Below are 26,415 nucleotides of genomic sequence, written 5' to 3'. Positions count from 1 at the left end.
TCTAAATCTATTATAAATGGGAGACTGGATGGCCACAGTGGACTTCATTTACGTGTGTGAAGTACTATAAATTTTATGAAAACTAGAATAGCCAAAGAGCTAGAGTTAGTCGAGGTTCTTTCTATATATATTATATATTCAACATTATGGGTTTAATAAAAGTAATAAATCAACAGAATACTTATTGTGTGTAATCTTGAACTAGTTATTATCTCCAGTATGATACACATAATAAACTACTATGTACTATATCTAATGGATAAACAATAAGGCGATCAATGTACAAGTGTAAATGGATTAGACCGTAGAAGGTGGATTGTATGAAATTCCCATACACCTTGTATAACTAATTAATCTTCCTGCAAATCGGTCGCCCGTCTATTACCCTTCATGTCTAGCCAACCGCCCGGCGTTGATATGCATGCACAAAACAATAATAGCAGAGTACCACCCGAGCCATCCCATTCATATTCTCACCGTGAAATGCATCCGTTCCCATATGTTCTTCGGTATGCTATTAACTATACAATGAAAAAGTGAAAAACACAAACTCGAATCAAAAAAAAAAAAAAAAAAAAAAAAAAAAAAAAAAAAAAAAAAAAAAACGAAGATATAACAGCTAAACTCCAAGTGAAAAACAAAAACGCATACGTGTATATGTGGGCTCGTAGAACAAACTAAGTTTGCTCCTCCTCGCGAGCCGCAGCGTGTTTGTCACTAAGATTGATTGCAATGAATGATTTGGGCAATTTGACGCTGGTACTTCAGTCAGTTACGTGAATCATTGTCTAAGTTCTTTGGCGTGAAAAATACTTACGTATCAAACTTTGCCTTCAGTGTTTCAATCACTTCCTTCCAATCCTGATGCGCCGTGAGGCTTCTTCGGGGTGCACATCCGATTGCATGCCTGGAATCTAGCTGAACGTCCAATGGATCGAACGTATGGCATCCTGGGCTTATTGAGATCCTGATGGAGTACGCGAAGGTCTCGGCCTCTGCATCACGAGCTTCGTAAAGTTCGAAACATATCTGAGAGAGATAATCCAGCTCTGGAATTGTCCGTCGTGCGATCTTTGTTTTCAGTCCACCCTCAAGGATACAATTGAGGAGGGTATAGATGTGGGATTCCTTGGTGAAGTAGAAAAACGATTTAGCATCTGGAGATGCTTGCACCTCTTCCAGATCCATCACTATCTCCTGGAGTAGGGGAAGTGAAGTGAGTAGCCCAATCTCCAGCTTTTCATGGTCAGCTATACCGTATTCCTGGGGCGTTACAAAGTCAAATAGGACTTTAGCCAAGCTATACAGATGCTTAAGGCGGGAGAGGCGTTTGTCAATCTTTGGCTTTGAGGGCGTCGAACCAGGGTATAGCTTGAAGTAAGAGTCGTAAGAGTCTTCAAGAGGAGCCAATAGACCAGCAGGGGGTCTGGGCTTGCCGTTCGTACCGTTAGTTCCATTGCCTTCAGCATTGCCATTAGGCTCCAAGAAGTGGGAAGATGTGACATGACCAGCCCGTTCTTTGTCAGTCTCACCCTCGTAGATGAAATCATCTGGCGGGAGGAAAACCCACTCCAAAAACTGCCGATTATGTAGTGCATCAAACTTCATACTATCATAGAGCTCCGATAATTTACTTGGATCGACCTTTTCTGTGTCACAAAATTCTTTGAATAGTTTCTCCCAACGTTCCTTGAAAAGTTGTGGGTCTTCACCAGCGCACCACCGGCCTTGGATATCGGTGAATGGCGATTTTTCAGTAGGTGAGGAGGATCCGAACGCGCCAGGATGGGAATTGCCGTGCGCCTCAATCTTTTGAAAATTATGACGCATAACGCAGCGGTGAAATTTCATAAGTTCGACCAATGTGGATAGTACAATGGAGGGTTCCGGGAAGTTCTCCTTAGGCCATGCGAATTGAGGAGGAGCCGAGTTACCTTCTCGAAGAAGCAGCTTGAGTTTTTTCTTCACCTTGTCCATTACGTCTTTTGCCGCGTTTGAATCATCTAGTAAATCCTTTCTCACTTGAATGAAATCATCCGGCAGGTCCTTCTGGTCGAGAAAAGTCGAAGCAAATATCTGGGCTGTATTCGATTAGCTATGGAACACGAAAGGGGCTCTATCGTGGTGAGGCACCTACCACTTGTACTAACTCTCCGCTCTGAACTTGTAAACATCCTCACATCGTTCAATGCTTCCTTATTCATAAGCTTAAGATCATCACGCATTGTCAAGCCGACATCTTGTGACTGATACCGAGCTGCATGGGTTGGTTCCCCGCCCCATTTTATGACTAATTGCAGTTTGTCTAGGACTAGATCATTTTCCACAGCTGAAAACCGAGAAAACGTAGGCCCCGAGAGGGAGTCACTGCGGGCCACACGGGGGTGCTCAGGGTCCGCAGAGTCTGGCGGAGAGGCAGGGGCCGGTGGTATTTCACTTGTAGTTAAGGGTGAGACAGGAGGCGGAGTACGGCTCCCTTGTAGTTCCCGTGAATTTCGGCGGCGAAACATTGGCTTTATCTGCACCTTTGTCCCCGGCCATTCAACCTTATGGTCGAGTGAGCGTTTTAGTAACATGAGCTTTTCTTTGTCTTCAATGCCTTCCTTTAAAGCGAGGTTTACAGCATTAGTAACGCTACGGAGCGCAGTAGACCCCCGGATAATCACCTCTTCCTGATGGCCCTTGAGCAAATCCACGAATGGCTGGGTGTGAAAGGTGAATTTGAATTTCTGCTTGGGAGTTCGGTCAGCATGCCGTATCACGGCCACCATACCCTTGAGTTTCCAAGAGTGTTTGGACGATGGTGGCGGAGCGGTAGGCGCTTCTACCGGCTGTGATGGCTCGTTAGTTAGTTGGGTATCTGGACTCAAGTTTGCCTTTTCAGAACCTTCAGAATGACTGGGCTTCCTATGCAAATCGTCCGTCTCTACCTTAGAGGAGATTGTGCTCTTGGTACTTGGAGTCTGGGCGGGGGACTTGTGGCTAGAGAAACCGCTTTGAAGCCCCGCAATGCTTGGGGACTTCAATAACGACTTAAGAGTATGCCGATGAGACCCAGAATTTACCGCGGGTGGTATGCTGGAGGATGGATCCTTCGCAGGCTCAGTAACGTCAAGTTTCCCGTCTCTGCGCAATTTTTCACGAGTGAACATATCTCGAAGAATTTTGGCAGTCTTGTCATAATAATCATTATTATCCTTAACAAAGGACCAGCCATTGACATCTATAACGTAGGAGGCATCTCCAACACGAAGAAGGTCAAAACCGCAAATGCGCTGACCAAAGCCGTTGGATATTTTTGAGGCCATAGCAGCCTCTTCTTTTCCCAAATTAGTGATATACCGTAACTCCTTGCCGTGAGTGTTCCGCCGTACTAAGCCGTCAACAACGGGAGACTTGCGAGTCTCCGCATGGCAGTAGTCAGGGCCAACAGTGTATGCTTTGACGTCCTCCGCATTATCAACGCGTAGAAACTGCTCATAAAGGTAGCTGACGTCTGGCTCAGTTATAGATCTTGGGATCTTAAGGTCAGGATCATACTCTGAACTCTTGTTCCCTACTTTGCGAAAGAGCCTGCGGCCTCCACCTCCGTAATTTTGGTCATTAGGGAAGTAGATATGGATGTTGTGGTCTTCTCCGTTGACAGGCTTTTCCACGAATGGTTTCTTGAACACCTTGCCGTCAACAATGAGGGCTTCTCCGTCTTCAGACATTGTCACCGACTGCGTTCGGGGTGTTCCACCCCCGGTGCCATCTGGTGGACCTTCTAAACGCACTCCGGTTAAGTTATAAACATGCTGAGCAAGTTCAGGCGACGCCAACGTTGGTCCACCATCACGGTTCACTTCCACACGCTTCGGTGTTGGGACTGCCATTTGATCCAAAATGCGGAGGCATAATCGGCGGTCCCACAAAACTTGCTGCATGGGAAGATCGTTGATGCAAAACGGTTTTCGGAGGTTTGCATATGCAATGGCCTTATCAAGAGGGAATCCGTCGGAAAAGAAGGCGATCAAAAAGTCACTGCGATTGATTAAATTAATGCTGGCATTCTTAGAAGTTGAAAATCTTGACATACCATTCCGGCCAATTTTCGACATCTATAATAATTAGTAAAAGATATTTATCAACGGAAACGTGCACTTAGGAGGTGTAGCAAACCTTCATCCAGGATGACTTTGTCTCCAAATACAATGACCTCGAAGTCACCTCTTGCTTGAAGACGAGTCAAAATGTTGCGGCTAGGCTTGCTGCGTGCCTTGACATCAAGAGCACAAACTCCAATTCTGCCTATGAGAGGGAGACGCACTGTTTGGATTAGTAACCCCTCGGGACCCAGAGCTTTTGAGAACAATGGTGGTGTTGTACCTTCTGCCTCACTAGCACTGCTTGCGCCAGTACTAGCACTAAAACGTCGAGGTTGTTTGCTTGACGAACGTCCAGGACGTGAAATCCAAGCCGGAGACCGGCTATCTTCCGGCTTCGCTAGATGGTGTTGGAATGAGGGAGTAAGACCTATGTTCAATGTTAACAGAGTTGACGCTTAAAACAATACCCAACGTAGTAAAACCGACCTGGAGATGTTGATCCGGGCGAAGAGGATGTGCCTTGTCCAGAGTAACCGGAGGGTGTGTGTAATGAAGAATCTGGCCGAGTGGAAAGCCCAGCAGAGACACTCCGCTGGTCATCCATGGTAGAGCGCGGTTTGCCGGAGCCGTCAACACTTGATACTGCGGTGCTGGATGCCCTTTCTCTATCCCCAGGCGCAGAGTGGATGCTGGAAGTGAGCGAGTAAAGGGAAGAGAAGGACACCCGATTGCCGTCGCGATCGGTCAGGTAGCGGGGATTGCGCTGATATGTTGAGGTGTAAGACGAGTCTACCGGTTGCTCAATGGGCGGTACGAGCGGCTCTGGCTGTGATTGCGAGAGTGGCTGCGGCGGTGACGACGGGACAGCAGGAGGTTGAGGGATCAACTCCAATAACGTCGACTCAGTGTTTGGCGACTGGGCAGCCAGAGTCCTTGTTTCCGTCTCTACCTCTCTTCTTGTCTCCTGTCCTGGCTTTGGCTCTTGTTTTGGTGCACCCCGATCCTTGCTGCATAGTGGACTCTTGTCCGGCTGGCCATCGACGTCAGCTTGCATGGGAACAATCTAATCGTTTGTACTTATATGCCGGCGATATTACTAGCTTATATCCTTAAGGATATGGAGAAGAAAATCGACTTTCGGCAGAGGAAAAAGCAGCGGTCTTGAGAGATGAAATCTTCCCCTGTCCACTCCGTCCTAATGGCAGTCCTTCGCCACGTGGGGTGCCGCTAGCAGGGAAGGGCTTGTTGATCTCAGCCGAAGTCCCTACAAGCGTTTCTTGGGCTTCTCTCTTGCACTCTTGAGCAGAGACGTCTTGATGCTGAATTCGCAGCTGGATGAGTGATCAAACTAGCCAGGGAACAAGCGCCGTCGTTTCATCCCAACCCCGACTGCGGCAAAAAGGCTACCCACTGGCTCGCCTCCAGGTCGCAGACTAATAAAAAGCAATGAAACACAAGCCAATCGACGGCAAGGAAGAAGCAAAGATGAAGATCACGACGCGGAAGAAGAAGAAAAGTTGAGATTGAAGTCGAAATTGACGTTCTGGATGATTTCCTAAAGGGGAGTCTTTTTAGGGCACAGCCGGCGCCAAGCTTTTGCTGACTCAGCGCTTTTTTTTTTTTTTTTTTTTTTTTTTACTTACTGAAGCTTCAGCACGAAGAAGCCAGGAAGGAAAAGCAGAAAAAGAAGGGGAGAAAGAGGAGGAGAAGGAAGACAAAGAAGAGAGGACATATCGAGACGAGCTGACGATGGCGAACGAGGCTTTTGACCTGCCACTGGCGAAGCGGCAGAAGGTCGTGACGGAGAAGTCCAGCCATTCACGCGCGCCAGACGGATCTCGCATCTTCACACCTTTCAGAGTAAGCTGTTTTTGATATACAATTGGATGGATGCACAGATACATGGGTAGAGACTAACTCTGTGACTGCAGACTCTGGGCCTTGTTTCGTCGACGTCCGTTCCGTTTACCTCGATCCCACTAGGCAAGACAACCTTTCAAATAACAACATCAGTTGGCCAGTCCTTGCAGACATATGACCTACGACGAGGTCTCAGTCTTGTCTTCTTGACCCGGCCACAGACACCGGCTTTGATTACAGCGACCCATGCATGGAGGGACCGTGTGTTTGCGGCCTGGGGCGGCCAGTCAGCGGCTCAGCAGAGCGGTGTTTGGGTGTTTAAGCGTGGGAAGAAGGTGGCTGAGCTGGAGATGCCTTCTATTGCCCCAGGGTCTGTCGCTCAATCGGTGGATCGATTGGTCGTCTTTGGATCCTGGATTGTCGGATGCTGCAGCAATCGTATCATCGTGTGGAAATCGGCAGATTACTCCCATTATACAACCCTTACTCCTGCGGCCACCAAGGAGTTTACTAAGCTAGTTCCTAGTACTTTATGTACCATGCCTACGTACCTTAACAAAGTCTTTGTTGGACGTTCTGACGGTTGCGTTGATATCTGGAATGTGTCTACCGGGAAATTGGTGTACTCAGTCCTCCCTACTATTCCAGGCGCAGGTGCAGTCAGCGCATTGCAGCCATCTCCAGCCTTATCTCTCCTCGCAATTGCATATGCATCCGGATCGTTAGTGATACATAATATCCGAACAGACAAGCCCGTGCTTTGCTTGAAGAAACCTGGGCTCACCAATAGTGCTCCTATAACGTCTATCTCTTTCCGTACAGATGGAATTGGGGCTGGGGAGGATGGGCGGCAGGATGGTGTATTGGCCACTGGTAGTGCTGACGGCGGTGATATTGTCCTGTGGGATTTGAATAACGGCGGTCGTGTGACTGGTGTTGTGAGAAATGCGCATGAACCATCTGGAGAAGACAGGAGTGTGCAGATAAACAAAGTCGAGTTCCTGCCCGGTCAGCCAGTCATGGTCTCAACCGGCTCGGACAATGCTCTACGCACCTGGATATTCGACCAGACTCCTTTTTCCCCAATCCCAAGACCGCTTCATGCCAGATCCGGCCACTCCGCGCCAATTACGAAAGTCATGTTTGTTCCCTCGGGATCCGATGGGTCTGAAGTAGTAGGCAAATGGCTGCTAAGTGCTGGCCAGGACCGCAGCCTGTTTGGTCTTAGCTTGCGCAAGGATTCCCAGAATACGGAGCTCTCTCAGGGAAATGTAAAGAGCAAAGCCAAAAAGATCGGCGCGTCAAGCACGTCCGCCAGCCAGCAAACCATTCGTTATGAAGAATTGAAAGCTCCCGAAATAACATGCTTGGCTTGCTCTCTGAACCGAGATGGTGGTATGGGAGCAGCCGCTGGAGGACCCATATGGGCTAATTCGAAGGCCACAAGTGCAGAGAACACAAATATGACCGGCTGGGAGAGCATTGTTACTGGGCATAAGGGTGACAAGTTTGCGCGTACATGGATTTGGGGTAAGAAGAAAGCCGGCCGTTGGGCTTTGGAGACTGGTGACAGTACTGAGGTGAAGGTACACTCCCTGTCATTTTTATTTGACCCCTTCATATCTATTTTTTTTTTTTTTTTTTTTTTTTTTGGAATTTACTAATGTGTTTGTAGAGTGTGGCCATGTCTCAATGTGGGACATTTGCCTTGGTTGGCTCCGATGGCGGCTCACTAGTCATGTATAACCTGCAGTCTGGAATCCGTCGACAGTCATTCCCACCACGCCTGACGCCGGCCCAAGCTAAGAAGGCAAAGCTACAACGGCTTGTTGATGGAGATGAGAACGAGCTCGATAAGAAGAAGTCTGCTAAACATACTAAAGCCATCACAGGCATCGTAGTTGACAGTTTAAATACTACTGTTGTCAGTTGTGGACTTGATGGTAAAGTTAAGGTATGTACCTGTTGCTCGAGCTATATATATGTGTCATTGTTGCTGATTTGATCAGTTTTGGAATTTGATTACGGGTCAACTTCTGGATGAGTTAGATTGGAATCCTATGTGTGCCATCACTGGCCTACGGTTCAGCAGCACCAGTGACCTTCTGGCTCTCAGCTGTGACGATCTTTCCATCCGTGTAATCGACATCCAGACGAAAAAGCTAGTCCGTGAACTCTGGGGATGTGTTGGCCAGGTCAACGACTTTACCATCTCAAATGACGGACGCTGGATCGTTGCTGCCTCCATGGACTCGGTTATCCGCGTCTGGGATTTGCCAACTGGCCATCTGATTGATGCATTTAGGCTGAAGAATACATGTGTTTCCCTCTCATTTTCAAGCACTGGCGAGTTCCTTGCTACGGCCCATGCAGAGGGCGTAGGGATCAACCTTTGGAATAACAAGTGTCTGTTTATGCATGTTCCGACAAGACATATCGAGGAAGATACGGCTGTAGCGGTTGCTGCTCCAACCGCATCAGGAGAGGGCGGAGTTGCTATGATAGAGGCAGCTTTTGATGACAGTTGGTTATCAGATGACCAGAAACAGCCTGTGCTTACCCCTGACCAGCTTTCTCATAACATGATGACCTTGAGCATGACTCCAAAGACCAGGTGGCAGACCCTACTGCACCTTGACACTATAAAGGTATGCTGGCTGTTATTATCAACATTATTTCCTCATTCAGAGTTCCATCTGCTAATATGTCTACAGCAACGAAATAAGCCAAAGGAAGCCCCAAAGAAGCCAAAGAAAGCTCCCTTTTTCTTGCCGTCTCTTGAGTCAAGATCTGCATCCGGTACAGTAAGTATCGGCAACGCCTCTGCAGACCAGGATGAAGACGATAGGAAAAGACTCCAGGCGGAACGGAGCCGCATTGCGCGGATACAGCGAATGAACGGGTCGGCAGGAGGGCAATTATCGAAGTTTACAACCTTGCTGCACTCCGCCGGCGAAGCTGATGACTTCACTCCATTTATTGAGTACCTGAAGCTGCTCTCTCCAGCAAACACTGATCTAGAGATACGCTCACTCGATCCAAGGAGCCAGGATGGCCAGGATAATGAGCTAGCCCTCTTTGTCCGTGCGCTGACGGAACGTCTCCGCCAAAAGCGAGATTTTGAGTTGGTCAACACGTGGATGGCTGTTTTCCTGCGTGTCCACGACGATGCCGTCGAAGCAGCGGTTGGGCCGCAGCCATCCGAGGGCAACGGGGCCATCTTCGGGCCGAATGTGGCTTTGCAGCAGGCTCTGAGAGAGTGGAAGGCTGAGCAGGAGAGCGAGGCCAAGCGACTGGCGGATCTGGTCAGCTACTGTCGTGGCATTGTTGGCTTCTTACGCTCAGCACGATAACCGTGTCAATTAATTGAATATACCCCCTATATATCAAAACTCTTTTCTTCTTCTCCCTCTTCTCTCCCTTTAATCGACTCGTAATATTGTCTCTCAATATATATATATATACATGGATTGTTGTCTAGTCTTATCGCTTATCGCGGACGTAAGGTTTAATGACTAATCATGCGGCTCCTGCCAAGGTTTGAATACAACTCTGTTACGTAATCTTATCCTCCTTCCCGTCAGGCTGCGCATATCAAAACGGCTGACGAACGATCAACATCAAAGAAAGAAACAAAAGGCTCCGAGACAAGCTGGTGTTCACTGCGCGAGAGACCTACGGCCTGAGTGTCGAGCTTTATATCTTTACGACAACCTCCCCTTTCTGTCACTTGATCAGCTGGACTCTGGACTTGTGGACTCGCCATTTATTTATTCCCAATTACAAGAAACAATAAACTCGAACGCTGCCTAAGCATAACCGCAACGTGATTATCAGAATCTCGAAGCTAGACACATCGCCACGATGCGGTGGTTCGGGTGGCTCATACTCATCATCATCCTCGCCCTTCTCGCGTATGGCGGCTGGATAGGCTACTCCCAGATCCGCGCCCGGAGAGCCGGTCTCCCTCCACCACCATTGAAATCATACCTACCGTTCACATCCTCTCCTGCATCGTATGGCGACGCAAACTACCCGACTCCCCGAAGCGGTGGAATAGTAGGCTGGTTTAAGGACAAGGTTGCAGCTCTGCGCAATCGCAGAACACACCAGGGATCGTACGAAGACCATCTTGAGCCACGAGCCTACCGAGGCGGCGCTGGCAGGCCTCTTTCTGAGCAGGATGAGCCATGGGACACGCGCATGGGCGCCGCCGAGCGAGATGGTGGCTTCGGCCCGCCCGGGTATTATGAAGAGCAGGAACTCGGTTTTGCGCCACACACTGGCGGATACGATCGCAATGCATCTGCGTACGATGGTGGTCTTGCTCCTGGAGCGAGCCATGAAGCAAGCCGTGGAAGAAGTCTGAGCCGTGATCCGTCGCCTGTCAAGTTGGGACAAGGAGATGACCCAGCTAATCCATTTGGAGACCATGCTGAGGGGAGCAATTTGAGGAATGTGAGCCCACGGCCAGAACCTCCGGCTGGCGAGGGCTCTGCTCACGCACAGAAAGGCGTGTTCCGGGAGTCCTTGTGAGCTTTTAGCGGCCGTTGACTTGTACTCTTTTCCCATTCTATTTCACTTCGCTACTACTGATTCCCTTTTCTTTCTCCTCGTGTATTCTGTCCCTCCATTTCTGTTTTATCCGCGTTTTCTTTGGATTGGGCCGTCTACGGGAGTCGATTATGTCTTATAACGATAGCATTATTTGGATGGAATAAATAACTACGAGGCCAGACTGAGGCTGGCCCCGTCACTTGGGTTGCGTCTATCGTTCAACAACGCCTTTTCATCCGTGTATACCAAAGAGAATTAATCATAAAACACTGGTCTCTGTGTTCTAGTTACCGAAAGCTTTCTTTCCCCAGTCTCTAGCATGCTTGATGGATAATATCTAGGAGACTAGCAAAAATCAGCTCTCAATCTTGAGATATATAAAATAGAACAAGGTGCCCCTGGGATCAATTGGCCTGCTCGATTATTGGTGTAACTGTGAGAAACCACCTGGCGAACGTGGAATTATATTTATACTGTATTATTGACCGGTAAAGTGCTTCGCTACGCAGTCGCTATTAGACCCTGTTCCTTGCTAGTACGATCCCAATGCTTCCCCCATCCCACTGCTTGTCTCTCTGTGGCGCTCCAACGTCTCACAGAACATGCCCTGAACTTAGCTGCCGGCCATTCACTGCTGTATTAGAAAAGTGCTTGGATATACTCCCAAGCCTCAATAAAACGAACATAGCCGTTCTTCCCTTAGGGTGACGGTATCTGCCCTCGAAGAGACATGCCACCTAGCCCACCAAACGAGCTTCCTAGACACGATGCCAGCGCCATTCACCGTTGAGCCCTGGTAGAATGCCTCGGAGATGAGTCCGGACGCTCAATATTTGTCATGGATTCCTTTGCCTTCTCTCGTCGAGCCGTTGTAGTTGCGCGGCTAGTGGAGGTCATGGTTTCTGGTCCTTAGATAGACACGCCTCAGGGGTATCTTGATGGGCAAGCAGCCAGTCATAAGGCCATGACCTTGGACTAGGTCAAGCATCCGGGTCAAATATAATCTGTAGGTGAAGAAGAAATGAAGAATATGGGAAATTCACCGTGTTGGCGAAACAGTTAAGAGAGTTGAAATAGTTAACGAGTGACGCTGGCCAAGAAGCTTGAATTTGCGGCTCCCGCACCGAATTGTTAAGTTAACTAGTTATTTTTCGTCACAGTCGAAGATCAGCGACTTGCATAGTCATCCCACACTACTACTAGTCGGCAGGAAGGGCATTTACAGAGTTGAATAGTTATCCAGGGCAGTCGGTCAGAGAGAGAGAGAGACAGGCAACATGCCGACGGAGCTGGAGGAGGTCAGTTTGTCGTCTTCCCTTCTTATCTGGCCGGAGTAGTTAACTAACGACTCCCAGCTGGTCGACTTCCTCCACCATGGAAACACGCAGATCCGCCAGATAGGTAGGCCTCTTTGCGCCCCGTTGCCCATATTTTCTACGTCTCACTGCCGTGCTGCCATACTGACGGACCGACGGACGGATAGCATGCGAGAACCTCGTCGGCTACTCTGCCTCCCAGCCCGCGCTCTTCAAGAGACACCAACTGCTCCCCGTCAGAGACCTCAAGCTGCTGGCCAAGGACTACCCAGTGCGCCAGACACCTCCGATGCCTTTTCCTGAAGCAGTTTCAAGGAGTTATAGCTGACATATCTGCCATTAGCCGATTGCCAAAGATGCGCTGACCATCCTGATCAACCTGTCGGCGGACGACGAAGTGCTCAAGGAGCTGGCGGAGGACGATGCCTTTCTCGAGACCCTCCTGAAGAAAGTCACCGTATGTAGGTGTCTGTCTTATTTACTTGCTTATTACTGTCTGCTCTTGCAAGCCATCGTCTGACTGTTAGCTGGTATGGTAGAACCCAAAGGAAAAGGCAGCAACAGAGATAACGATGCTGCTCGCCAACCTGGCCAAGTCAGACAGCATCAAGCGTATCGTCAGCCTGGAGAGAGCAGTGCCGGAGGGGGTGTCGACCTCCAAGAAGGCTATGGACCAGCTTATGGACTGCTTCATCAAGGGAGGAGACAAGGACAAGGACCAGGACAAGGCATATGACTATCTCTCCTACTTCTTTGCCGACATCTCTAAGTTCGAAGAAGGACGAGCCTACTTCGTCACCGAGCAAGCCTACGACGCGGTTATCCCCATCACAAAGTTGACAGTCTTCACCGAGCACCGCAGTCATATTAGGCGCAGAGGAGTCGCTTCTACAATCAAGAACGTCGCCTTTGATGTCTCCTCCCACCCAGTCCTCATGTCGGAGGAACAGGTCAACCTGCTGCCTTATATCCTCCTCCCGCTCGCCGGGCCAGAAGAGTTCACCGACGAGGAAAGCTCAGATATGCTGCCGGACTTGCAACTGCTTCCGCCCGACAAACAGCGTGATCCGGACCCGGACATCCTCACTGCGCATCTCGAGACGCTTCTCTTATTGACCTCAACCAGGGACGGTAGAGACATGCTTCGGAGGGTCCAGGTATATCCTCTAATCAGGGAGTGCCATCTGCATACCAACAACGAGGCTGTACAGGAGGCCTGCGACCGACTGGTGCAAGTCATTATGCGAGACGAGGAGGGTGAAGGGGAGGCTACAGAGGCCGCCATCGAGAAAGCCAGACTCGAGATCGAGGCGAAGAAGGCCGACGATGCGGATGAAGAGAAGGTCGTAGATGTCTTTTGACCTTTCTTTCTTTCTTTCTTTCTTTATTTTATAATGTACATACAAAAGTTCAAAATAGATGATGTTATGCTCATGTTTACTCGATGTTTTTCTTTGCTTTTTCGTAACTACGACACCCGCAGAACGCCAAACTCATTATTAGTCCGCCATGTCATTAGTTAACAACGACTCGACCACCAACGATCACCATCTCACCAACTCACCTACGCCATGGATATCCTGGCATGGTAAGCTCTCAAGTTACCATTCTTAAACAAAGAAATAGAGAAATGCTAACTGGTCTTAGGACCCTACAGGACTTCAGGTCAGACCGTGTATCGCCGAACTCATCCGCACACAATGTCCACCGCCCAAGCTGCTGCTTCGAGTCGAGCGCGTTATCGAGGTAATCGTCCGGAAGGACGAGGAAGCCCATAACAATGATAAGCACGAAGCCGTGTATAAAGCGTATCGACTATTTCTTAGTGATGGAGAATACACCATACAGGCCTTGCTCAAGAGCGAGCTGCATGTCCTCGTATCTAGCAGTAAGGATGACCTGACGCCCGGGACGGTTCTTGATATCCAAGACTACGAGCTACGTACGGCCAACAGACTAGCACCCAAGGGTGCACGGTCTGGCAGAGTTGTTTTCCTGGCTGTTGCAAGGTATAGACGGGCAGTGCCCTTCAAACTAGATGTACAGCTCAAGAATCTTGAGGATGAACATCTACTCGTCAAACGAGATGCAGCCGCACTGTCCGACGAAGGCGCTGGTGATAGCCCACGGGAAGAGAAGAGGAGACAGAAAACCGCCGAGAGGGATAAGGCAATGGTATTTAGGGCAGCAGTTGAGGATACTAATCTACTTGAAGAAATCGAAGATGAAAATCTCAAAGATGATATCCTGGGTGTATCTCCGTGCTACTCTACAGCACCTAAAATACTGTCTTCCACAGCCATGTCCACCTCCATGAAAGTCCTCACCCTCTCAGACCTTCTCGCCCCTCGAATACCCTTCCCCAAGAGGAACTATCCCTGCAATGTTATAGCAGTGATATCGTGGATCTCTCCCCAGGTGATAAAACGAACAAACATGCCTCCGAAAAGAGACCTTAGGCTCATCGATCCCACTATCATCAAAACCGTCGACAAACGGCGCTCGTCTGTGACTACTGCGTCCTCGTTACCATCTACATCGCCACCTAGCATCACAGCTAATTGGACGGTAGGAATATCGATGAGCGTGTTTATAGATGCAGCCGAATTTCACCCTCCCGTCGGGACCGTGGCGTTTTTTAGAGGCATAAAGACGCATGAGTGGGATGGTATCAGCCTGAACGCATATGAGAAAGACTGCAGGAATAAGGAATGGTTTATAACCGACCCAGACAGGCTAGCTAGCTTGGGAGTTGATTCGTCCGCGTTAAAAACTTGGTGGCTACATGTACAAACGAGGTGGGAGGACGCCAGGAAGGCTTCTACTCAGGAAAATTGATAAATTCAATAAATATCATATGCATTGTATTTTTGGGTGTCTTGTCTTTTTTAACTTAATTTTTTACCAACTTTAATGGGCATGCAATTTAGTAAAGGGAAAACATATTAACAACAACATAGGAAAGGATAGACTATTAAAAGTGCTATCAAAGCTTGGCTTTAGCAGTGGGCTCAGCAAAAAGATCCTCGCATCTGGCGCCGTCCGGCGTCTGCCACGCCAAATCTGTGCCTGGCATTGGCCTGGCAAGTGAGACGATGCGGAATGCGCGCGCAAATTCGTCCCGTATCAAATATACTCCGACCAGCGTGACTTTATCCGCGACATTGATGTTTCGTGTGATCGGATCCTCGATGGCGAGTAAATTGTTGTGTACAGTACCGTTCACGTCCTTGAAGTAAGTTACCCAGCCCTTTGATGTCTTCTTGGTGTATGGCCCGCGAATGGAAGCCACTCCTTCTCTCCAGTGGAACCAGGGCATGTGCCTACGCCGTGGGTATAGATCTGGGTCGTTGGTGACAGAAGAGTAGTAAGCGAAGAAGCCATAGAGAAGTGAGGCAGTTGACTGAGTGTTGGTGGTAATATTGCCAATTGCTGCTTCTTGAGAAATCACTCTAAGACTGCGGGTAAAGGATGTGTCCTGCTCTGTGGCGCCCTCTGGTAGTGCATATCTATGCAGATTTGGAATAACAGGTGGCTTTACAACATTCATCAGATAGTGCAGTACCATGAGCGTGTATCCATATGAAGACAAGGTGCCATTATAAGGGTTATTGATTCTGCGTGCTTTTGCCCATCGTTTCACTATTACTGTTATTTCATAGACGCGGTCATCACAGGCCCTATAGCCTCTGAGAAGATCAGTCCGGTATGCCAGCGTCTCTATGCGGTCAAAATAAATGTTATAATGAAGTGATGGGGTGTTTTTATCACAGCAGGCAAGAGGTGAGATGGCAAATGCTTTCAACTCCTTGGCATTTTTCAGGTCTTGATACTCCCATTCAAGCCTCTGGCAGAACTGCTTGGATGGGTGTTGACAAACTCGGAGGAACATGCAGCGGTCATGCTCGATACTGGGTAAAAGATAAGATGCAAAGCCATGGGCTTGAAATGACTGAGCCATGATAAGTGGCAGATTCTGCTTGATATAAGCAGGCAGGTTCTCCGTGATTGTGATTAGATCCATTTCAGATTCAACAAGGGCATAGCCCGAGCGATAGCTGCCGAAGCACTTCAGAGCGATCGAGAAGGGTCCGGTTTGGACGCCCTGCTGGTTTTGTTTCACTTTGTCAACGACAGCATCATGAGTCCAGCTGCACAGCAGGATACGCAGCTCCTCCAACTGTTCGAGGCGGCTACGAGAGATGCTCCAGGATTTGATATCAGAGACAACCTGATGCAAGTACGGAAATTCTGCCATTTCATGGGGTTGGATCTGTGGCTTGACTCGTTTTGACACAGTAGGCACCGGCTTTGCCATGGGTACAAGGCCGGCTTGACGATCAAGCTCGAAACGAGCCAACTCATACTGATGAACGGCGGAATTTGGTGAGATATGGATTGGCAGTCGACGGCCACGCTGCCACTGGCCGAGTGACTCGCTCTCTGCTTCTGCTGCCCCTCGGGCAATCATATGCTCAGCAGCGAGCTGGGCACTCGCGAGCTGGAGGCGCTGGTGGACCTCCGGAGGCAGATTCAGGAACTTCTTGATGGATTTGTCGGTAATATAAGCGATGGTCCCAGAGCCCTCCCACTCTTCTGCTGGAGACTGGGGGGACTTGATGGAGTCACTGGCTGGCACGTTGGGGGGTGCTGCAGGAAAGCCCACCGCAAAGTTTGTTGGAGAGCCCACCAAATGGGGTCTAGAGGCACCACATCGCGATGACCATGATCCTGTGGTATAGTCAGGTAGTTCACTATCCGGTGCTATATCTGCATTTGTAGCGGCGGCGGGTTCATCTGGTAGCCGGACTAGCTCAGTGGGCTCCATGATGAGAAGAAAAGAACAAAAGACAGCCAGGAACACAACTATAAAGGAGGCGTTGAAAGGAGAAGAAGAAGAAGAAGAGAAAGAAATTAGGTGGGCGGGCAGAACGTCTCTATTTATAAATGCAGACTGGTGCCTTAGTGGGTAGGCTAGGACAGCTCTCTCACCAGAAATCTCCCTCCTGTCCTGCTAGTTAGAGATTTCTCACTAGCGCGTCTTTCTCTTCTATGCTCTTCGGTCTTCTTCTGTCCTTTTAGTGCATTCTTTGTCCTCTCATCTGGTGGGTGGATTTGGTCTCGAACGTTCTGAATATCAAAAGGTCCTGCAAAGTAGAAAGGGCGTATTGGGAGCCATCTTTCTATTCTAAAAAGTAAACTGCCATGGGTATTGAGCTATCAGGGAAACAACCCAGAGCGACAAGTCAATGCTTTATAACTGGCTGCATGAATAACTAGCAAAGGGAGCATTGTTATCCTGAAGCTCAATGGCATATTTGGGTATTGAGGTCTGTAGGCCGTCCTCCTGAAAACTCAGTGTCCCCCGCTCCTCATAGAGGATAAAAGCCACCTGCTAGGAGCCCTAAGGCTTCGGCCATCACGGATTCATCTTCTCTTTCATCGTCTGCATCTTCTTGCCGGCTCTTCGCCGTCTTCTCGACTTCGTCTTCTTCCACCAAAAACCAACTTTGACGTCAACGACTTGCTGACAAACAGCTTAGTCACTTGTGCACGTGACACATCTAGGCGTCTTCGACGTCAAAGAAAGCGACAGCGACGTCGATTATCACAATACCAAACATCTCGCCCTGACAGACACCCTCCCTCCTACTAGCAGAGGATACGAATACGGAGCTGCTAGAAAAAACTCCCTTTTTACACAGTGAACGCTTCTAACCCTTCAGTCGCTGGCTTCGCGCTCATCACGGTTGGGTACTGAGTGCAGCCGCCAGACAGACAGCTCGTGAGAGAGCTTCCGCTGCCAGCTCCAATGGTAGTTTTGGCCGTTTTCCCTATCTGAGGTAATAGCCAGGGCCTGGAATCATGAGTTCAACGACTCCGCCAAATCCACCCTTAGGTAGAACTCCCCCGGGAGGACCGAATGGACCCTTTATGGTCAGACGGCGCCCCAAGCCAGCCGATCCACTCGTTCGACCAAAGAAACGACCTATTCCACGACCTACTGCTCCTGGCCAGCCTCAGCCCCAGGGTCAGCCTCAGGGATATATGCAAGGTCAGGTCAGGCCTACAACCGCAAATGGGACGTCGACCCTTCCGCTGCAGCCTCCACGACATCAACCTCCGGCGAGCACGCTTCCACAACCAAAACCTATCCCCAGCGCTGACGATCTCACTACCAACGGCTTCAGCGGTCCGTTGCTCTCTGAAACGTACTCGGACTACCCGCTAGTTACAACAAAACGTGCGCTCAGAGAAGGATTAAGGCACCACATCGCAAAGCTCATATCAAAGAAAAGCGTGGACCCCAGGGATGAATCTCAATTTACACGCCCCGTAAGGTTACAGCGACGAGATCCAAGAGCTACAACCACCTCTCCAGCAGGAAATGAGAAGGAAGATGCAAATCCCCGACGAGGGTTCCGTGACCCTTACGCTGGTCTGACTGAGGCCGAACGCCAGGAGATGGAAGCTAAGAAAGAAGCACGGGCTAAAGAACGTGAGGATAACCTGGCGCAGATTGCTCCCTCCGTCAATTCAGGACCCAAGAAAGTGAACGCCCCTAAGCAGCGGACACAGCAAGTATTCAAATCTATCATCACACCAGAGGAGGCCGCAAAGTCTCAGATTAAATATGAGGAGGCCTTACCTTGGCATCTGGAAGATTTTGATAATAAAAATATTTGGGTTGGCAAGTATGAGGCTGCCATGTCAGAGACATACGCCACATTTGTTTTGGAGCGCAGCGGGAAGATGCGAATGATACCCATCGATAAATGGTACAAATTTACTGCCAAAAATCAGTTCAAGGTCTTGACCATTGAAGAGGCAGAGAAGCATATGGCCAGGAAGATTAGAGACCCCCGATGGTTCATGGAAAAGGAACAAGCACGAGCCCAAGAGAGAGAGCTTCAAAGATATGCCAGACAGCGAAAAATCTATACTGGGCAGTCTCGAAACGCTCCAGTCACTGATCGTTTCGAAGGCGACGATATGGACTTCGACGAAGATAGATTTGCAGATGACGAGGAACATGTTGGGCTGTTTGATGATGATGAAGATGCCAAAACTGCAGAAAAGCGTATCAAACAAGACCAGCTAAAGGCAAACATCTTTGATCTCAAAGATGAAAAGGACTATGATGAAGAGGAGCACCTAGAGAAGAAACAAAAGGAAGATCTCAAAAGCTTTGGCAAACAGGTTCGAAAGGCGTTGCAGCGACGCGAGAAGAATTTTGATTACAGTAGCGGATCTGATGCAAACCCTTATTCTGATGATGAGGTAATTTTGCATTTTGCATTGTGCTTGTCTTGTTTCTTATTCAACTAACTGTTTTTTTTTTAGAGTACGGATGAGTCCGAACTAGAGCGCCAAAAGGAGGAGCAGAAAAAGTCGGAAGAAGACCCCAAGCGAAAAGATAACCAGGCTGACAAACCTTCGGGGACATCTACCAAAGGCACCAATACCCCGTCTGGGCGCCCTAAGCATACTGACCCGCTGAAGAGAGCACAAGCTGCCGCTCGCAAACGTCCTGGATCCCCAAACCTCTCCGACGCCAGTGGCACAGATTCCTCCCGAAAGAAACCGAAGAACAAGCATCTTTCTGCCCAAATCTCCAATTCTCAGCCTACCTCTAGACCTATTTCTCCTGTTCCCCAAGCGCAGAGAAAGAGCTCTGGTACTGCTAACGCAAACGATGCCACGTCCAGCACTGCTCAAACCGCTGCCGGTGCAAAGAAGCGTATCCGCACTGTTCCAGGCAAGGCTGGATCTGCAAGTGATGTTGAAAAAGCCGCCAACTCTGGTGCTGAAATGAGTGATAGTACTATGGCAAAGAGAATGAAGCTTAACGTTCCAGGTGCCAAGTCAAAGACCGGAACTCCAATTGGTTCTCGTGCTGGAAGCCCTACTCCTGCTGGCAAAGCTGTGACCGGTAGCCGGGCCAGCAGCCCCGAGAGTTCTCGTGGTTAGTTCCTCTCATTACACATATACATTCCCCTTTATATCATGGATGCCATAACTAACTTGGTAGATACAGGCATTTCTACTCCCTCTGGTTCCGGATCTCGACGAGGGTCGGTCTCGGGTGCCAACCCTGGTGCCGGGGCTCCCCCACCCGCCTCTTTCCCAACTGCTTCTGAAATTCACGCTGCTATTCCTGCAAACGGAATCTTGAGCAACGATCTCCTCCGTATGTTTCGATCGCGCCTCGGAAACTCCAGAGAGAACCATCGTAGGTTCATTGGGATCGTCAAGGATGTTTCTGTCTTTGGAAAGGAGGACAAGCTGTTGCGACCTGGTGTTATCAAAGAAGCTTGATTTTCATCTCTCCTGGCATTTAAGACGATATTGAGTCCATTACGATGTATCTTGCCTCTTGGAGCTTTCAGAAATTCCTAGGATCTTGTAATGATAGCTATTTGACTGGTGGACAAAAGCATCTGTCATGGCCATTTGTTCATATTCACGCGGTGTAATAAATAATCTACATACGCCGAATATTCACATTTCTTACGATCACTGCAGAGGACTAAAGTGAAATGCCTGCCCTTTACTGTGATATATAATACATGTATCATCCAGCATTCACCACCTAGGGGTCAGTTGCTTGACAGGGGCGCCCCATTTAAGAATCGCGGGAAATTTCCTGCCAATAGAAATCCAAACCTTGAAGGCTTCAACTACCTTGCTATGACGACGTGCCACGAACGCTCTACAAAAGCGTCAATAAGCTTGATCAAGACACTTGACGTCTACTTAGGATATCCTTCGTTCCCTAACTTAGGTGTCAAGCATATCGAGGGCACCAACATGGAAGAAGCAGACGCTCCAGCAACTCCGGATAAGCGCCGTCATTTCCATCACCACCATCGCCGACGCATACAAGGCGAACCGATCGAACAGATAGAAGGAGATAGGGCAGCTGAGCCTGAGAGGCGGCCAAAGAAAGAAAAACGAGTCTGCCGGTCATCTCTGCTAGTACATACAGGACATCGTAATCATCGATATCATCCAGATGCTGGAGCCAGTAGATCTGGCGGGAATACTAGCCATCCAGCTCAGAATACCAAGCAAAGTTTGGGCAGAATTGATAACCATCCCTTGAAGTAAGATTCTTCCATTTTTTTTTTTTTTCTTTCTTTAGACTGGCAGTCAATCAGTCAATATCCATATATATTGGTGTTGGTTGGAAGAGCTAACTCCTTCATAGTGCTCGTGCCTCTACAAGAGTCCGCCCTCTTCCTGAGGAGAAGGAGAGAGCGCACCCTACTAAAACCCCTGGCCAAAAGCCAACTGCTAGTCCCATAAATGATGACAGAAGAAGCAGTCCGTCGCCGTTATTGATAAGAATGTTCAATCCTAGGATTGTCTTGCCACCAGAGAGACAGTACGCAATCCAGATCCTCCGCTACAAGCCACGTAACTATCTACAATACTAATATTTTTGCAGAGTGACATGTGTTGTTTGCATGTCTGATGATATTACTGCCTCTAAAACAGCAAAGCTTGCCTGCTCACATAGAATATGCCACGGATGTCTAAGGCGGGCATTCACCCTTTCCATCACAGACCCACAGCATATGCCTCCGCGGTGCTGCACGTCAGATCACATACCCCTGAAACATGTTGAAAACTTATTCGACCTCAAGTTCAAGTTGAAGTGGAACCAGAAGTTTAGGGAATATACCACTAAGAACCGGATATACTGTCCATCAAAGGGCTGTGAGAAATGGATACCCCCAGCAAATATATATAGAGCTACAGGCTCCCGTGGTGCCAGTAGGCGTAGATACGGAGTCTGCAGTCGCTGTAAAATAATGGTCTGCTGTACCTGTGGTGAGAAATGGCATAAAGATGAAGACTGCCCGCAGGACGAAGGGTCTATCCAATTTGCCGAGATTGCGGAACAAGAAGGCTGGAGACGCTGTTATAACTGCTCTGCGATGGTAGAGTTGAAGGAAGGTTGCAACCACATCACTTGTCGATGCACAGCGCAGTTCTGTATTGTCTGTGGGTTAAAGTGGAAGACTTGTGATTGTCCGTGGTTCAACTATGTGGATATACCAGACAATGCAGTGCCACCCGGCGGAGCTGTTGATATTAGAGATCCAGTTTGCTATCAGGAAGAGATTGATAGAAGGCGGGAGCAAGAAGCAGACGATGAAGCTTTAGCTATTCAGCTTCAGTATGCACTCGCTCTTGGAATGGATCCTAACCTGGATAGCTCATGAAGATATGCTTTACCCAGCAGTGAATGGAGATTAGGATGGTGTATGGATTTTCCTTCCTGTCAGGTTTACAGAAGGATCTCAGATTGGTAAAGCCTAAAGATATATTTTGGCAATTCATAGCGATAACTCTTACTTTTCCGGTTATCCAAACCCTCGTATCAATGGGTATTTCAGTATCTCACAGCGTGCCTCTGTCAATATCTTCATACCCTGAACCGGATAAATGTGGTTCACTAAGGATCAGAGGTACTTTGCAGAATATCATACATATTACTGCTAGAGGCTTGTCGCCTCCGCGCTACGGCTGGAGGGTTTGTTGTCCTCTTCTCCCGTTTCCTCTTCTTCCGGTTCGGGGTATCCTTTTTGATATCTCCAGATTCCTCCTGCTCCAGATCTGCGTCCGAAACAGGGATCTGAGAACTACCCAAGCATTCAAACAGTGTACTTATAGTATCTGACATCGACTTCATATCCTTCTCCGTACATGAGTTGAGCCATATTCCAGCTTCGGATAATATGCGTAGCGGAGGGAGTTCAACCAACATATCTAAAAGTGGCTTTCCTATTCTCTGGACTTCAGCATCGCCTGTAAACAGTGAAACCTGCAGAAACTGTTTAAGCATACGAAGAGAGTAGAGGGTACATAGCACTTGAGCCCGCAGGTGGAGGTCATCCCACGTTAGAGAACATCCCATATAGCCGAACTTGAAGAACTTGATAATGGCGTCTGGTTTTGGGAGACTAGAGTGTTCCGCATCCGAATAAATGCGAAGTAGAGCATATGATACCCAGAAATATATGCTTTCGCTCCCGGAAGAGAGCCGGACTGATTGTATCTGTTCAAGCAGTTCCTTAGCAGCCAGTGACAGGGGGTCTTCGTTTAGTAATGTGATGGGCGTTGGGACTATTCTCTGGCCTCTCCGTGCATGCTCAAGGACCGTATCTCCTCTTTTATTCTTCGGGAAGGATATGTTGAATATAGAGTATCCAAGGGCTCTGATGTCACTGCAGTCAACCCAGGCACACCTACGAGCATGGTTTTCTGTCATCACGGGCAGGTAAGAGTACAGCTGGTGGCCATCTGCATGGAAGCTTGGATGATGATATTGAGCTACCAGCTCCGAGACCTTTGAGTCAAGAAGGGGAAATTCAATGCCGTTATCGTTGCCCTTTATCGAAAAGGGACGAGTGTTATATTCGGCTAGGAACTCACCGTAAGACGAACTCACTCTTGATTTCTTTTCTGCAGCCTGACACAACTTTGAAATGGTAGACCACTTCACATACGGGTCCTGCTTTAACTCGTATCCCACTCTCAATAGATTCCTGATGCCTAGTTGGTTGGCGATCCTGGATGGACGGAGTTCCTTCGCTCGCACACCAAAGGACGGAAGTCTAAGTTCGCTTTCATTGGTATCCGGGAACTCGTACATCTCAATGGACTCCAAAAACACAACAGAGCCATCAGATCCCAGATCATGTATAACAAGGTCTGAATCTCCCGTTAGCACTGCAGAGCCTCGTTCTCTTGCGGCTTCGGCACAGAAGATATCCGCCTCGCCCAGGACGACTTCCGTGATATCTGCCCACGGGAACAAGGAGCCATGGACTTTTTCGGCGTCGTTGAGATCATGGTAGCACTTGATGGCTTGCCAGCTCCACCGATACTTCAAGTCCTCGGCAACGGTAGCAACCATGAATGGGTTATCAGGCAAGCCGTAGAATTTGGGATTCACCAGGCGACGACTAAAGCACAGTTTGGTATCAAGCGATGGCCGGCCTCCCGCCACAGTACCACTCTTGAACCCGTGCTTCTTTGCCTGACAGGCCTGCTGCAGCTTCGAGGCGAGTTTGGCCATCCTCTCCAGGCGTACTTTTCGCTTTGACGGCGGGAGGGCTCCATCAAAATAGATTTTCTCTCTAAAATTTGGTTAATTCGCAAAGACCACTAACTAGTTAACTAGTTGGTTATTGATCGGATACATAAATACATACACAGTGACGCCGATGGCACGAAGATGGAGCAGCATCTTCATGACCCCGACGCTCACCTCGTCGCTAGCAGGCTGAGCTGAGAACGGGTTGAGATGCTGCTCCATGGCCGCCATGAGGCCGTAGTAGACATGGTAGACCAACGCAGGGCCATCGATGACCACGGAGGTGATGTTTCGGGTATTTTCCTGGCCCTGCGGCGCTGTTCTCCCCAGCCAGACGGCTTCTTCATACCGTAGAAGATGTCCTTTGAGGCGTGGAATGCCCATCCTGGCCGATGTTGGTGTTGATGGGAAGTCTGTCTTTGGTTAGTTATGGTCAAATGTTGAAGTTGAATAACTATGAAACTTGAGAACTAACTAGTTAACTAGTTAGTTATTTGCAAAATTCGACACGACTTTGTGGGATTGCTCGTTAACCAACTGACTATAAGATGGCCGAGCAAATGGAGAATATTCAGTTAAATTACTACTATCAAGTCCCTCCTATGGCGTATAACCACTTGATACTTGGTTGGTCGGCTAGCTATCAAGGGGGGGTTGTTGCTTCTGCCCTGTTGACAGGATGGAGCTTCGATACCAAATGTTTACTATAAAAACAACGCCCTGAATCACTGCTTCTCTCTTCTTCTTCTTCTTCTTCTTCTTCTTCTTCTTCTTCTTCTTCGTCTTTCTCTTTCTTCTGGATAAGAATCATCTTCTTTTGCCGTCTCTTGCACTACGCACGCATCTGGGTCCATTCTTTTAATGGCTGTTGTCTCGCGGCTGTGTGCCTTCGACAACGATCCCACCCAACGGTAGGATGTCCTGCTATCTGACAGCGGGAAATATAAACCGGCCGAGTCAAGAATGATTATATACATGGCATACCATCGTCCGTTCGTGAGGCTGCTCGCACTTTTGTCTGCGAGATGACTTACGTCCCTGGTATGTGAAATACAGCAGCATCTCGGGTACTGACTGCAAGGCGGCTGTCTACGAGCTCTGGCATCTTCAAAAGGTGCCCTGCGATGCCCTTGGTGAGATGCTGGTGGACATATCCAATGCGTCGCCCCAGATTGCAGGATATCATGGCGTTGCTGGCTCTGTTCTAATAATATTTCAGGACTGTGAGTGAGCAGATGGCGGGTGACTTGATGCCCAGCAAAAGAAAAGAAACATCTTGGCCGGCGTCATCACAAAGCAGAGAGCACTTCTTCTTCTGCGCTTCTTCCCTCCGCCATCAACTTCTTGCTACCATCATCAATTGAGGCCCATCTCGATAGACAGACTGATAGAGAGACTGACAGCCAGTCAAGATGGCCGAGACGCCCGACCTGGCCGAGATCCACGACTTCCTGGTCGACCTGGCCAGCAAGGCGGGCGAGATGATCACCAGCGCCCACCCGCTCATCAACGGCGTCGGCTCCAAGAAGAACAGTAGGAAGACGCTCTCGCTCTCGTATGCCTATAGATCAGGAACTAACCGGCAGACCAGGCTCCGATCTGGTGACTGAGACCGACCGCGCTGTCGAGGCCGTCGTCTCAGAGGCTCTGCGTACCAAGTACCCTCACTACCAGTGCGTCGACGACCCCCTATAGCCAGGAACAAGAACAAGCAATAACTGACCGCAAGAGCATCAGGTTCATGGGAGAAGAGACGTACGACCCGTCAAAGCCACTGACAGACGAGCCGACCTTCGTTGTCGACCCAATAGACGGCACCGTCAACTTTGTCCACGGCTTCCCCTCGGCCTGCATCTCGCTCGGCTTTGCCATCAACCAGCAGCCTGTCGTGGGAGTCGTCTTCAACCCGTTCACCAGCACGCTCTACAGCGCCGTCAAGGGCCGCGGGGCGTTCATGAACCGCACTCGCAAACTACCGCTTCGGGGAGAGGATGTCGAGCCGCTCATGGGACTGAGCAGTGCCCTGGTGGCCGTGGAATGGGGCTCAGACCGCTCAGGGCCCAACTGGGAGGTCAAGCTGCGTACGTTTGAGAGCCTGGGCAAGTCCAAGGAGCAGGGCGGCGCGATGGTGCATTCGATGCGCAGCATGGGCTCGGCTGCCTTGAACCTGTGTGCCGTGGCCTCGGGCGTGCTGGATCTCTACTGGGAAGGCGGCTGCTGGGCCTGGGACGTCTGCGCCGGCTGGATCATCCTGGCTGAGGCCGGTGGCATCATGGTCGACGGCAACCCGGGCCAGTGGCAGGCAAAGCTCGACTCGAGGCGGTATCTGGCCGTCAGGGGCGCGCCGGGGGGCAAGGGACAGCGTGAGCTCGTCCAGGAGTTCTGGTCGCACGTCGGCGGTTCTCTCGAGTACTAGCTGCCATCCCCCTTGTCTATTGATGATTGAATGCCTATAGATAAAACGGTTACGAGATATATAGTTATG

General features: G+C 49.3%; 10 protein-coding genes across 10 annotated transcripts; 6 read left to right on the top strand and 4 right to left on the bottom strand.

Annotated features, from left to right (window-relative positions):
• Positions 1 to 813: 813 nt before the first annotated feature.
• On the bottom strand, positions 814 to 5,142 carry ARB_06045 (uncharacterized protein; the record flags this gene model as incomplete). Its single annotated transcript, XM_003015688.1, has 5 exons — positions 814 to 2,081; positions 2,138 to 4,023; positions 4,079 to 4,100; positions 4,162 to 4,406; positions 4,556 to 5,142. The coding sequence occupies 5 exons, from the start codon at positions 5,140 to 5,142 to the stop codon at positions 814 to 816; spliced, it is 4,008 nt and encodes a 1,335-aa protein (XP_003015734.1).
• A 392-nt stretch (positions 5,143 to 5,534) lies between these two features.
• Positions 5,535 to 9,301, top strand: ARB_06044 (uncharacterized protein; the record flags this gene model as incomplete). Its single annotated transcript, XM_003015687.1, has 5 exons — positions 5,535 to 5,604; positions 5,671 to 5,948; positions 6,020 to 7,534; positions 7,624 to 7,902; positions 7,958 to 9,301. 5 exons carry the CDS (start codon positions 5,535 to 5,537, stop codon positions 9,299 to 9,301), a joined length of 3,486 nt encoding a protein of 1,161 aa, XP_003015733.1.
• Positions 9,302 to 9,812: 511 nt separating this feature from the next.
• ARB_06043 (uncharacterized protein) lies at positions 9,813 to 10,484 on the top strand (the record flags this gene model as incomplete). Its single annotated transcript, XM_003015686.1, has 1 exon — positions 9,813 to 10,484. One exon carries the CDS (start codon positions 9,813 to 9,815, stop codon positions 10,482 to 10,484), a length of 672 nt encoding a protein of 223 aa, XP_003015732.1.
• Positions 10,485 to 11,782: 1,298 nt separating this feature from the next.
• On the top strand, positions 11,783 to 14,659 carry ARB_06042 (uncharacterized protein; the record flags this gene model as incomplete). The annotated part of the gene is made up of 6 exons (XM_003015685.1): positions 11,783 to 11,807; positions 11,989 to 12,092; positions 12,165 to 12,278; positions 12,361 to 13,167; positions 13,325 to 13,409; positions 13,479 to 14,659. The coding sequence occupies 6 exons, from the start codon at positions 11,783 to 11,785 to the stop codon at positions 14,657 to 14,659; spliced, it is 2,316 nt and encodes a 771-aa protein (XP_003015731.1).
• A 148-nt stretch (positions 14,660 to 14,807) lies between these two features.
• On the bottom strand, positions 14,808 to 16,649 carry ARB_06041 (uncharacterized protein; the record flags this gene model as incomplete). The annotated part of the gene is made up of 1 exon (XM_003015684.1): positions 14,808 to 16,649. The coding sequence occupies one exon, from the start codon at positions 16,647 to 16,649 to the stop codon at positions 14,808 to 14,810; it is 1,842 nt and encodes a 613-aa protein (XP_003015730.1).
• A 1,106-nt stretch (positions 16,650 to 17,755) lies between these two features.
• Positions 17,756 to 20,140, top strand: ARB_06040 (uncharacterized protein; the record flags this gene model as incomplete). The annotated part of the gene is made up of 3 exons (XM_003015683.1): positions 17,756 to 19,102; positions 19,166 to 19,787; positions 19,860 to 20,140. 3 exons carry the CDS (start codon positions 17,756 to 17,758, stop codon positions 20,138 to 20,140), a joined length of 2,250 nt encoding a protein of 749 aa, XP_003015729.1.
• Positions 20,141 to 20,632: 492 nt separating this feature from the next.
• Positions 20,633 to 22,053, top strand: ARB_06039 (RING finger protein; the record flags this gene model as incomplete). The annotated part of the gene is made up of 3 exons (XM_003015682.1): positions 20,633 to 20,928; positions 21,033 to 21,209; positions 21,273 to 22,053. 3 exons carry the CDS (start codon positions 20,633 to 20,635, stop codon positions 22,051 to 22,053), a joined length of 1,254 nt encoding a protein of 417 aa, XP_003015728.1.
• Positions 22,054 to 22,286: 233 nt separating this feature from the next.
• ARB_06038 (uncharacterized protein) lies at positions 22,287 to 24,314 on the bottom strand (the record flags this gene model as incomplete). Its single annotated transcript, XM_003015681.1, has 2 exons — positions 22,287 to 23,973; positions 24,049 to 24,314. 2 exons carry the CDS (start codon positions 24,312 to 24,314, stop codon positions 22,287 to 22,289), a joined length of 1,953 nt encoding a protein of 650 aa, XP_003015727.1.
• Positions 24,315 to 24,573: 259 nt separating this feature from the next.
• Positions 24,574 to 24,741, bottom strand: ARB_06037 (uncharacterized protein; the record flags this gene model as incomplete). Its single annotated transcript, XM_003015680.1, has 1 exon — positions 24,574 to 24,741. The coding sequence occupies one exon, from the start codon at positions 24,739 to 24,741 to the stop codon at positions 24,574 to 24,576; it is 168 nt and encodes a 55-aa protein (XP_003015726.1).
• Positions 24,742 to 25,342: 601 nt separating this feature from the next.
• ARB_06036 (inositol monophosphatase QutG, putative) lies at positions 25,343 to 26,346 on the top strand (the record flags this gene model as incomplete). Its single annotated transcript, XM_003015679.1, has 2 exons — positions 25,343 to 25,485; positions 25,626 to 26,346. 2 exons carry the CDS (start codon positions 25,343 to 25,345, stop codon positions 26,344 to 26,346), a joined length of 864 nt encoding a protein of 287 aa, XP_003015725.1.
• Positions 26,347 to 26,415: the final 69 nt, after the last annotated feature.

This window comes from Trichophyton benhamiae (assembly GCF_000151125.1).
Source record: "Trichophyton benhamiae CBS 112371 chromosome Unknown Abenha-G-c-322p01.r1, whole genome shotgun sequence".
Classification (NCBI taxonomy): Eukaryota; Fungi; Ascomycota; class Eurotiomycetes; order Onygenales; family Arthrodermataceae; genus Trichophyton; species Trichophyton benhamiae.
Note: the sequence above shows the minus strand (reverse complement) of the source record. Positions and strands in the feature narration are given on the sequence as shown.